We start from the raw sequence: 12,672 nt of genomic DNA, 5'->3' as shown, positions 1-12,672 counted from the left end.
GACCATCTTCATGTTTAAATTGTCATTGTCCAGGTTCCAGCCGTCATGATGAATCGGGAGGATGATTTCCACATCTATCGCGACCGTGAGCTGAAGACAACGGTCCTTCAGCTCCCCTTCAAAAGCTCCTACTCCATGCTGCTTGTGTTGCCTGACGTCATGGCAACGCTGGAGAACGCCATCTCCCCGAACCACGTCACCAAATGGCTGAAGGCTATGGTGACACCCAGGTTGGGAAAATCTTAATTTATGCTTATATGTGGAGGGTCTGACACTGAATAAGGTACACAGCTTTGTCCTGTCTTCCCCAAGAAAGACCCCTTAAGTGGTGTGTTCCAGCATCATTCGGACATAGATTTAGTTTTCTAGTGGTGGTGCCCTCTAGTGGTCGTAGTTCTGACGGGAGCAAAGCAGGAAGTAAGGTGAGGAAGTTTAAGAGCTCCAACCCTCCTGGTAAGGAGGTAGGGGGTGGGTCAAACAATAGGACTTTCACTCAGGAGACCGGGGTTCATGTCCCGTTTGGAAAGAAAAGGAAACCGTTTAATTTGATAGTATTTGTCTGTAGTTGTTCATTGCCTTGTAAGCAGAAAGGATCTTACTCTTTAAAAAAAGGTCTCTCTGTAGGGATCCTTTCCATAATGTTGTCAGACACTTAGAAGAATAATCTGAGCCTGTTTGCCTTCCCCCTCCAATGTTTTAGGAGATATGATGTATATATTCCAAAGTTCTCCATCAAGACTTCCTACAACCTGAACGATGTGCTGTCAGAAATGGGAATGACAGACATGTTTGGTGATCGTGCAAATTTGAGAGGCATTTCAGAGGTTCAAGGACTGGTAGTCTCACAAGTAAGTAAACGGAGCATATGTTATTTCACACATTCCATTTGTCTGTCGTCTCACTTACTCTGCGTTGCACCGCAGGTTGTGCACCAAGCTACACTTGATGTGGATGAAGCCGGAGCCACCGCTGCAGCTGCCACAGGCATCGGCATCGGACTGACTGCCCTCCTGGCCCCTGTCCCTATATTGAAGTTCAATCGTCCATTTATGGTCATCATCGCTGAACGCAACACGGAGAAAATCCTCTTCTTGGGAAAGATTATCAAGCCAACCATCTGATGGATCATGACTTTGTTTGCTCGAGCACAGCTGTTGCATCTTCATATAAAGGATTCAGAAAAACTTGTTTTGTCTCTTGCTTTATTGAGTGTAAGCTGTTTTTATATAATTATCTTTGAGGGTAAAATAATGTAGGGATAAAATATATGAACTTCCATAAGCATTTGGTTTTCATTTATAACAGATCAGATTTTAAAAATACAACAGAGCTCAACCGTGAACACTCACTTTTTGAAACACTCTGGTTCTGGCAGCGGTGGCAGAAGTACTAAAATCTTGTACTCAAAGTACAAGTACTACTTTGACACTGAAAGTACAAGTCCTGCATTGAAATGTTACTTAAAGTATAAAAGTGAAGTATTTAAAGGAGAATTCCGGTCGATTTCAAAACGTAGTTCTGTTTGTATATTCGGAGTGCTGTCAGTAGCGAGAAACTATCAGTGTTGCCTACACTGTGTTATCCTCCTGCTACCTTCTTCAGCCAGAAGGCTGAAACGGGGAAAGTTTCAAACATGCTTTTAGCCTCTTAACATGTTCGAGATGTCATTACAAGTGCATACCCATGTGAAGTGATTCCTTCTGTTTAATACCGTGAGAGAGGACACCCTGCTCAACATCCTGTGCAACAATGTGTGTACTGTAAAAATTGTCAGGACAGTAGCTGGCAGAAGGCCTGTTTGTTATTCTCAAGGTATTTCTGGAACCACTGAATGTCAATGTTTTAGGAGATATGATGTAGTTCTCCATCAAGACTTCCTACAACCTGAACGATGTGCTGTCAGAAATGGGAATGACAGACCTGTTTGGTAATCGTGCAAATTTGAGAGGCATTTCAGAGGAGCAAGGACTGGCAGTCTCAGAAGTAAGTGAACGGAGCATATGTTTTATTTCACACATATTCCATTCATCTCACTTTCTCTGCGTTGCACCGCAGGTTGTGTACAAAGCTACACTGGACGTGGACGAGGCCGGAGCCACCACTGCAGCTGCCACAGTCATCGGGATCGAACTGACTGCCCTCCCGGCCCCTGTCCCTGTGTTGAAGTTCAATAGTCCATTCATGGTCCTCATCACTGAAAGCAACACTGAGAAAATCCTCTTCTTGGGGAAAATTATCAACCCAACCATCTGATGGATCATCACTTTGTGTTTGCTCGAGCACAGCTGTTGCATCTCATATAAAGGAGTCAGAAAAACTTGTCTCTTGCTTTGAGTGTGAACAGTTTTTATACAATCTTTTGAAGGTAAAATAATGTAGGGATAAAATATGATCAACTTCCATAAGCATTTGGTTTTCATTTATAACGATCAGATTTTGAAAATACAATAGAGCTGAACAGTGGGCAATCACTTTTCAGCTCTATTGTATTGTATCTAACCCACTTTTTGAACCGTTCTGGGAGCAGTGGCAGAAGTATTAAAATCCTTTTACTTGAGTAAAAGTACTACTTCCACACTAACAGTAAAAGTCCTGCATTGAAAATGTTATGTAAAAGTCTGTATCAGGAAAATGTACTTAAAGTGTAAAAGTTAGAAATACTTAATGCAGAAAAATCCTCACATTTTGGAAACAGGAAACTGTTGATTTCGTACAGGCTTGTCTTCTACACGATCAGAAACTTTGTTTGAAAACCTCACAGCTCGGGGTCAGTCTACCTTGGATGGTTTAGACATTGTGGTTACTCAAAATCCTTATAGAGAAAATGAATTGGATTTTTAAAGTTGAGGTGAAACAAAAGTGAGGGTGAATGCTGTATGTTCAAAGGCTGATGGTACACTGCATTGCTCTCTTGAATGTGTAAGAAGTAGTTGAAGTACAAGTTAAATAATACAAATGTTTGAAAGATGGGCAATATGTTTTTAGAAAAAGCTGACTCTAAACTGGAAATTGCTTGAATGTGTAAGAAGTAGGTAAAGTAACAATTATTCATTAGCTCTGTGTTACCAACTTTAGTTAAAGGTTGACATGACTTCTCCCGTCTCAGTTATTTTCAGAGAGATGAGGCCCTGGAGCGCCTTTAAAACTCCTGCTTCTAGCTCAAAACCCATTACTCCAAATGCTTAATGTTTAATATTGTGAGAGATAGGACACCCTGCTGAACATCCTGTGCAACAATGGTGTGTGTACTGTAAAAATGTCAGGACAGTAGTAGGCAGAAGAAGGCCTGTTTCTGTTATTCTCCAGGTATTTCTGGAACCAGTTAATACAGGGTAGTGTACTCACAGAGTAAACAAGGCAGCTTGGCTCTTAACGGCAAGTTGGCTAAAAGTTGAGGGGGAGCATGGCTGTCATCAAGATGTCTTGTATAGCAACAAGTGACAAGTCTGTAAGTTAAAGCTGCATTTTGTACACAGTATCCAGCTTGTGTTATAGTGGAATGTGGATAAATCAGAAAGTTATAAAACAAATTGTATGCAAGCGGGTTTGTGTGTTGAAAAAAGCATACAGAAGAATAATAAAGATATAGAATAACAGGTTAAAAAAAAAAAAAAAAAAAAGCTAAATGCTGGTTTTTCCTGTTCCAACAATCACTACTCTGGTTTATACACCAGCAGCATTCTTATACAGCAGCCGTCAATATGAATGCAGCAACAACAAAAAAACGCTTTGAAAATGGAATGCTTAAAGAATTACAGTGCTTAACTTTTTGTGGTTCATGAGAACAGGATGTTATGATCATCAGATGAAAAAGTATACAGTTTCAGAAACATTTAAAAGTTACATATCGTCAAATAAAGTAAAATTACTGGTAATAAAATCTACTCAAGGAAAAAATTTAAAAAAAATAAAAATAAAAAGTAGCTCCTTAAAAATGTACTCAGAGTAAAAGTTACTCAATTACTTTTTAACAGCGGTGGGGAAATATACTTTTTTATCTCCTTTCGTCTTATTTAAACTTATTATGCTTATGTAATTAAATCTCAGTCTTTTGTGCTTTGACAAGTAAACAAAGATGCATTCGATGTTAGTTTGTTGATGGATACAAAACATTAGAGATCTTTTTTTATTTACTCAGTAACGGATGTGATTTAAAATGTAGCAACATGCAATACTGCAAACAAAACATACTTGAGGAAAAGTTAAAGTACACATTTTAAAAACTACCTTAAAAAGTAAAAGTACACAAAAAATCTACTCCATTACAGTAATGTGAGTAAATGTAATTCTTTACTTTCCACCTCTGGACTTACATGCTCTTTTGTTCATCATTTTGGCGGAAATGGGCTTCCACAATAATTGATTGATTGATTGTTTATTTTGTTTATCTGTAACCCACAACAGTCAATAAACTGGTAACAAGCAACAAACAAAACATAACGTTGTTTTTACTTCCACAAACAAAACAAAAAATGAACAGACAAGAAAGCAAAAATACAGAAAACAACAACAATACTAACATATACTAACATATATACTAACATATATATATATACAAGAAACAAACAGGACCAAAAAGGTGTAGCCTGAAGCCTGATCTTATTACTCCTACCCTTTTAACATGAATTATATTCTTTCAAATGAACATGAAAGTTACAGAAACGAAGTATACACTGTATATAACCCAGTACAACACAAACATTCCAATACATTTTGTGTACCTTCTGATATTCACACTTCTGTTTTATATCTTGCTATGGACCTTTATATTTTAGTTTTAATATGAATAACATGTGGTTTCCAGCATATTTTGTGATCTATGACAACTCCCAGAAATCTGTTTTCATATACTCTTTCTATTTCAATATTATCTAACATAATATGTCTAAAATTCTTCAAATATTATGTATTTAGTTTTATTTATATTCAGTGACCGCTTGTTAAGATTAAACCATCGTTTTAAAGAGTCTAGTTCAGTTTCCACTTTATCCAAAAGCTGCTCAAGATTTTTGCCAGGACAAAACAAGTTGGTGTCATCAGCAAATGAAACCAAATTTAATATTTTAGACACAGTACACATGTCATTTATGTACAGTAGAAATAGTTTTGGACCCAGCACTGATCCTTGTGGGAACCCGCATGTAACCTTCAATAAATCAGACTTTTGTTCTTTAATTGGACATATTCATATCTATTTTCCAGATAACTACTAAGCCATCAGTATGCTACTCCCCTAATCCCACATTTTTCCAATTTGGTCATTAATAGTTTATGGTTAATTGTATCAAAGGCTTTTTGTTACATTCATGAAAATGCCTACAGTGAATTCCTTACTATCCATAGCTGTAGATATTTGTTCTAATAGCTCCATCACTGCCATTGTAGTGGACTGGTTTGATCTGAAGCCATATTGATGTTCACTCAGTAGACTGTGTTTTTCTATGAAATGATCGAATCTATGGCTAAAAAGCTTTTCTAATATTTTTGAGAATTGTGGAAGGACAGAAATTGGTCTGCAGTTTGAGAAAGAGTGCTTATCTCCATTTTTGTAGATGGGAATGACTTTGGCAATTTTCATTTGATTTGGGAAAAATGCCTGTTTGTAACGATTGATTAAAGATATGAGTCAGGGGTTTCACTATTCTATGTACAATGTTTTTAGTTAAAGCCATGTCAATACAATTACTATCAGTGCAGATTTCTTATTCTTGGACTTCTTTACCACAACAATTAACTATTTCCTCAATTCTCCTCAAAATAATTATATTTGAATTTATTTTAATAATATTTCATTTATATCCTCTGTTATTACTAGATCAACCATTTATTTAGCTAAATTTTAGCCAACATTCACAAAATGGTCATTGAATTCATTAGCAGTCTCCTTTGTGTCTGTTATTAGTGATTGGTTGTTTTTATTAAAGTGGTCTGGGTAATCGGATTTCCCCGTACCTTTTTTGATTTTGTTGTTTAGCACCCATGTGCCCTGCTTGTCGTTTCTGTACTGTACTAATTGTTTATTGAAATAATCCTTTTTATTTTTTCTCAATATGCTAGTCAATTCATGTTTATGTTTCTTATATTTATTTTCTACTTCCTTTGTTCTAAATTGTAGAAACTGCTTGTATAATAAACAAAAAAAAATGTACAAGCATTTTCTAGTCCCCTAGTAATCCAGGGTTTGTCTTCATATTTATTTGTCCTTAGTGATTGTAAAGTGCAATTTTTGTCATACAGAGTGGTAAATGTAGACATGAATTAATCATAGGCTTTATTTGGTTTAACCCCTCCTTAAAGGTCTCAATGGCGTCAGGTGTTTTTTTCCGAGTCAACTTAGCATTTTTTGAGTTTCTCTGTGTATTTTCCTTTGAGAAATGTTGCAGGGTTGCAACAGGAAGATGGTCACTTATATCATTGATAAGCAAGCCACTTACTCTACTTCCAATTTCATTGGTAAAGATGTTATCAATTAAAGTTGCACTGTTCATCAGTTGTTATTCTAGTTGGATTTAAGATTGTAGGTACTAGACCTATACTATACATTGTGTTGATAAAATCTCTGCTGGGTTTGTGTTCCTTTAACTTTAACAAATTACATTAAAGTCTCCACATACGATGATTATTATTATTATGTCTATTATCATACATGTCAACCATCTTTTCATTAAATGTAACAATACAAGATCCAAGTGTTCTATAGATGCAGCTTATTAATATTTTCTTAGTTTTCTCCACCTCTATTTCTACAGTACATATCGAGGGCTTGGAGCCAGAGGGGCGTAAGTGGCTTTTGACAAACTTTACAGGAGAGACAAAACAAAATTTTGACCACACTTCAATCACCTGTATTATTAACCTCAAACCACAAACATTGCAACCACAGGCATACTTACATGAATGAGTATTTAAGTAATAAACTTATGGCATACTAACACAATGAACATGTTCTAAAACATTTTAAAATCAAAAAAATATGGCAAAAACGTCAGATACGCCTTTTTGGCACAAAACATTTCCAAGTCTTCTATGAACATATTGGGCATATCTGCTGAACAATGCAGAAAATAATTGGTCAAAAGGGGAATTGATTGAATAATTAACACTTGAATAACACTTGGACAAGTAATTCTCATTTCTCAATTTTCATTTAACTCATTCATTAATTTTTTTTTTTTCTCATTTCACTTTTCCATTCTGGGCATCTGTAATAAAAGTCACTGAATTTGCTAAACACACTTTTGATTGGCAATTCATGAGTTGTACAATTTATTTCATTACATAAATAATGAATAAATAAATAAATAACAAATACTCTATACAATTGACATTTATCTTGTGTTCTTTATACTCATTTCACTTTTCTTTTTTGTTCAACCATTTCAATTACTCTGTGAGTCTATTCATTGACCACATCCAAAGAATCATGTCGCGTCTTATTTGCTTTTCTATTCACTAGTTTTAGTTCTACTCACTGTCCACTGTCAGAGCATTGTAGAACTCTGCGTATGTGTGAGGAATACTCCTTTTTCTTCCTCTTTGTGGTGTGTTGGCATCCTCTTCCTGGCCACTTTCAACCCCTCCCTCCTGAACAGGCTCAATGTATACTGTCTCACTCCCTCGATCTTCTTCTGTCTCCTCTTCCTGGCCACTGTTAGCCCCTCCCTCCTAAACAAATTCTAGCACAATGTCTACTGTCTCAGTCCCTCGATCCTCTTCTGTCTCCATGTGTCCCTTATCAATTGCATGATCTGTCTCCCTGTCTGTCTCTCTTCCTCCATCTTCTGCTGTCTCCATGTGTCCCTCTCTCTCTTCCATCTCCTCATCTCTCTCCCTCATCTCATGCCGTGTCCCTAAATTATATCATTAATATTTATTAATATCCTACATGAATGCCCTTATACTAATAATTCGGGGTAAGGATTAGATAAGGTGAATGTTCAAACTTATTTTCTATACAAGTCAGAACTCACTTCCTCCATCATGTGCTGTTTCCATGTGTCCCTCAAGTTGATCTCTCTTCCTCACCTCATGTGGCTGTGTCCCTTAATGATTACATGACACATTAATATTTATTAATATAATATCCTACATGAGTGCCCTGAATCTATTAGTTCAAGGCTAGGGTAAAGTAGATTATGAGAAAGTTCAAAAGAATATTCTATGTCAGAACACTAGGCTAATTAGCATGCACAGTTAGCCAAATCAGACCAAAACAATGAGATTAACGTTAGCCATGCTAGGCTAGGCTAATAAGGTAAGGCTCTCAAGGCATGATTATGTCTTACTGTCATCACTCTTGTGAGGAAATGCATTCAAAAACAACTCTGACTAATCTTCAGCTTCTTCAATATAGGATTCATCAGTTTGTTTCATAATATTCATCAAAATCTTTTCTTTTCTGCCTCAGACAGTTCCATGTCTGCAGTTGTGTCAGCCATTTTGAATGCTGTTTAGGGCACTAACTACACTTACGCCCTTCTGGCTCTGAACAAAAATGTGGGTCCTACATGTATTTTTCAAATACAGAAGGGCGTAAGTGGACTTACGCCCTTCTGGCTCCAAATATTACTTACACTTTTGTGTTAGGTCTTTATTGTTTTGTTGATTTATTCAATACAGGTTGATCTCAGATAGGTCTTTATGGCACCACTGGATAGAGCTCATCGAGACCTTTATTTTGATATTAAGAACTCATATTCGCCCAAAATGCCAATTACGCCCCTCTGGCTCCAAGCCCTCGATATTCCATGATATTTTTCATTTTTGTTGACATTTCCCTTACTTTTTTACACTTAAATTTGTTGTTCACAAATAATGCAACACCACCTCCATTTTTGTTTTCTCTGTTAGTTGAAAATAGCTCATAAATCTGCGGTTCTACATCCTCTTCTTTCTCAATTTTAAGCCAAGTCTCTTATGCTGCAATTACACTAAACATTGAGAATTGTTTCATATAGTCTTTCATTTTAAAGAAGTTGCTATACAGGCTTCTACTGTTAAAGTGGATAATTGACAGTGTACCATCCATTATTATTTTGCTTTTAAATTGTTCATCTGTTTAATACTCACAGGTGCGGCTGATGTTATTGTAGAAATATTAATCAGAATCAGTATTGTTCTCCATTTCATACAGTTTATGTTCATTGAGGTCAATTTTTTCTAGATTCAAGTTTTCATAGTTTTCATGTGCTTCTGAAATACTACTCACATAGTTAGGTGATCCAAATTCACCAAGGTCGTCACCTTCCATGTCATTAAATGGAAAGGAATAATCCTTATCAGGTCTCATCATTGTCCCCATTCAGCAGTGCAGTTAAATAATTTTGCATCATTTCCATGTCATAAACTTGTGTTTTGTTTTGCTTCCTTAGAATGCGTGCCTTCCAGGCGATGTCCGCGTTCCAATAAAGACTGCACACAAAAAAATATGTGTAGCATTTTGATTGATTGTGTTTCGAAAAGTAAAGCAAGTCACTTCCTGTTAGATTTTTGTCTCTTAGGTAGAGAATTGTGTGTAGTATTTTGAATAAAGTGTTTTATGCAATTGAAATCTGAGTGAAAGACTGATAAATAGCTTATGGTTTTGAAGATTTGGTGTGTAGTTTTGCACTTTGAGTAAGAGGTTTAAAAAATTGTGTGACATGAAAATATTGTGTGTGCAAGCAGTTGGAGAAAACTGTAATAAAGTCTGAAAGTCACTTTCATCCGTCAGCTTGTGTTTCTGTCTATGAAACACCAGGGGGCGCTGTCGGGAAACTATACTGGCTGTGTGCTTTTTTTTCGCTTCCAGTGGAGTTGATTTTTCTTTTAAAAAGACTTTATTATTCAAGTAAAATAGATAGACTTTATGAATCCCAAATTGGGAAATGACTGTTACAGCTGCAAGTTACTCACACACACACACACACACACACACACACACACACACACACACACACACACACACACAAAACAATTGTGATGACCCCTCCCACTCATGTGAGCTGGGTAGGAGGCAGGCAGAGGTGTGGTAGTCTACACCTGGTTCAATTTAGATTGATTGACTGTTTGTCCTTTAAAGAGGGCTGGAGATTCAGCTCTGGTGAGCTCTCTCTCAATCCTCACATCCAGAAAAAGTTGGTTTTTGATCTTGAATTTGAGCTGGTTCATGACAAAGTTCTTGTACTATTTAGTGTTTGAGTTAGACTTTTGTTACTTTAAGTCTAATTGGTATTGTATGAGTTGTTTCTCTGGTCGGAGAGGTAAGAAGCCAGGCTGCGTTTCTGAATTGTGACTGGTATATTGCTTGGGAGATTCACACCTCAGTACTTTTAGTGTGTATAAAGCCAGTGTATTTCCACATGTAAATGGGTGAATTAAGTGTTTATTTCAACCAAACCAGAGTGGTGATTGTTACAACAGTGGACAACCAATCCTGTAAGGTTACATTGCAGTCTGGTTCACAGCTGCTGGTTACAGTGTTCAATCTCTTAGACACAAATGAATAGGGAACTATAGGTCCAGCTTGAAAAAATACAACTGTTCAATCAGATTTCTTAGAGTAACCAAACAGCCCACATAATCATCAGATTCACATTATAGTAAACTTTAGAAAATACCTCCAGTACAATCAGTTTCCTCATTAAAACAAACATCGAGGCTGAACTTTTGAACTTGTCTTAGTTCACAATGATGATGCGTGCAGCCGTGGGTCTCTGGGTCTTATCAGCGGTGACCTGCGTCAGCAGCGCCAACAGTGTCTCCCTGGTGAGCGAAGCAAACGAAGCGTTTTCCTTCCGACTCTACAGGCAGTTAGCAGCTCACGCTGACTCACAGGGAAAGAATATCTTCTTCTCCCCGGCTAGTGTGTCGGCTGCCTTGGCTATGTTGTCCGTGGGAGCGCAGGGAGAGACGCACCATCAGCTTTTCAGTGGTCTGGGTTTCAACAGCTCCCTCCTGACGCAGACCGATGTGGACCAGGCCTTTCAGACGTTGCTCCAGAGGGCCAACAACACATCTCAGGAGGACGCCAGCGAAGGGACCGCCATGTTCGTGGACGACTACTTCAAGCCGAAACCAGAGTTCCTGCAGACCCTGAAGCAGTCGTACTTCGCAGATGGGTTCAATGTGGACTTCAACAAAACCACAGAAAGTGCTGATGCCATCAATAAGTACATGGAGGAGAAGACCAACGGGAAGATTGACAAGCTGGTGGAAGACGTGGATGCAAACACAGTCATGTATCTCATCAGCTACGTCTACTACAAAGGTAAGAAGGTCTTGTGGGATGAGATCTAGTCAGCCTGTAATTTAATGTAAGATCTGTTTACATATTTTGAGTTGAATTGAACTTGTCAAACCACAAGTTGTGTATTATTTCTGCTCATTGTCCCACAGGAAAGTGGGCGACTCCGTTTGACCCTGAGCTCACCAAGGAAGACGACTTCAATGTGGACGAGAACACCAAGGTTCAGATTTTCTCATAATTCAGAAAATTATTTGAGTCCCAGTCCAATTAAGCATAATCGTTCATTCACTTTCCACGGCCGAGAGACGTAGCTATGTAGATGTAGCCTCTAACTGTTTTACATGCACTCTGTGTCTTCGGGTTTAAATTGTCATCGTCCAGGTTCCAGCCGTCATGATGAATCTGGAGGATACTCTCCATGCCTATCAAGACCAGGAGCTGAACACAACGGTCCTTCAGCTCCCCTTCAACAGCTCCTACTATATGCTGCTGATGTTGCCTGACATCATGGTAACACTGGAGAACGCCATCTGCCCGAACCACGTCACCAAATGGTTGAAGGCTATGAGCCCCAGGTTGGGAGAATCTTAATTTATGCTTCGACTATGTGGAAGGTTTGACACTGAGGTACCCAGCGTTGTCCTGTCTGACTGTCCTCCCCCCAAAAATGAAAATATGCTGGCTCTATATTCACCGTAAAGTACTGATTATTTACATGGAGTTTGGTGATGGATTTGGGTGCTGTTTCATGTTAACCTAAAAGGATCATACTCTTTATCTAAAAGGTCTCTCTGTAGGGACCCTTTCCATAATGTTGTCAGCCACTCAGAATAATAATCTGAGCCTGTCAGTGATCAACAAACAGCATATCATTGTTTAAGGCCATCATAGCCAAATGAAGCTCCTGCCGTAGTCAGATTCACTGAATGTTTGTGTCTCTCCCCCCCCCAATGTTTTAGGAGATATAATGTAGATATTCCAAAGTTCTCCATCAAGACTTCCTACAAACTGAACGATGTGCTGTCAGAAATGGGAATGACAGACATGTTTGGTGATCGTGCAATTTTTACTGGGATTTCAGAGGAGGAAGGACTGTTTGTCTCGGATGTAAGTAAACTGTAAAATGTTATTTCAGACATATTTCATTCGTCTGTCGTCTCACTTACTGTGTTGCACCGCAGCTTGTGCACCAAGCTACGCTGGACGTGGAGGCTGAAGCTGAAGCCGAAGCTGCAGCTTCCACACGCAGCAGCAGCATTGAACTGACGACCGCCCTCCCGGCCCCTATCCCTGTGAAATTCAATCGTCCATTCATGGTCATCATAACTGAAAGTAACACAGAAAAAATCCTGTTCTTAGGCAAGATTATCAACCCAATCATCTGATGGATCATCACTTTGTTTCCGCGAGCACAGCTGTTGCATTTCATATAAAGAAGTAAAAAA

The 12,672-nt window shown here is 38.1% G+C and overlaps 3 protein-coding genes across 4 annotated transcripts in view; all 3 read left to right on the top strand.

The window, feature by feature from the left end:
- Positions 1-1,187, top strand: part of LOC116057278 (kallistatin-like) — a 16,901-nt gene extending 15,714 nt beyond the window's left edge. The window contains exons 2-3 of the mRNA XM_031309670.2: positions 701-848; positions 924-1,187. Of these exons, the coding sequence (XP_031165530.1) occupies positions 771-848; positions 924-1,121 (276 nt within the window). The 5' untranslated portion in view covers positions 701-770 and the 3' untranslated portion in view covers positions 1,122-1,187. The remainder of the gene's footprint in view (positions 1-700; positions 849-923) is intronic.
- The window catches only part of LOC116057269 (serpin A3-5-like), an 18,754-nt gene extending 17,262 nt beyond the window's left edge, over positions 1-1,492 (top strand). The window contains exon 8 of the mRNA XM_031309660.2: positions 1,480-1,492. The gene's annotated coding sequence lies outside the window, so the exon portion shown is untranslated. The remainder of the gene's footprint in view (positions 1-1,479) is intronic.
- LOC116057268 (alpha-1-antitrypsin-like protein CM55-ST) overlaps positions 1-12,672 on the top strand; it is a 14,624-nt gene extending 1,952 nt beyond the window's left edge. The window contains exons 1-6 of one of the 2 annotated variants that reach the window (XM_035999013.1): positions 10,143-10,241; positions 10,788-11,248; positions 11,377-11,447; positions 11,609-11,802; positions 12,187-12,334; positions 12,409-12,672. In XM_035999013.1, coding sequence (XP_035854906.1) covers positions 10,864-11,248; positions 11,377-11,447; positions 11,609-11,802; positions 12,187-12,334; positions 12,409-12,612 — 1,002 coding nt within the window. In that variant the 5' untranslated portion in view covers positions 10,143-10,241; positions 10,788-10,863 and the 3' untranslated portion in view covers positions 12,613-12,672. Of the gene's footprint in view, positions 1-10,142; positions 10,242-10,662; positions 11,249-11,376; positions 11,448-11,608; positions 11,803-12,186; positions 12,335-12,408 lie in introns of those variants that run through there. The other variant, XM_031309659.2, reaches the window with a different exon arrangement.

The sequence above is a fragment of the Sander lucioperca genome, chromosome 2, assembly GCF_008315115.2.
Source record: "Sander lucioperca isolate FBNREF2018 chromosome 2, SLUC_FBN_1.2, whole genome shotgun sequence".
Classification (NCBI taxonomy): domain Eukaryota; kingdom Metazoa; phylum Chordata; class Actinopteri; order Perciformes; family Percidae; genus Sander; species Sander lucioperca.
The sequence above is the reverse complement of the archived record's forward strand: the minus strand, read 5'-3'. Positions and strand labels throughout refer to the sequence as shown.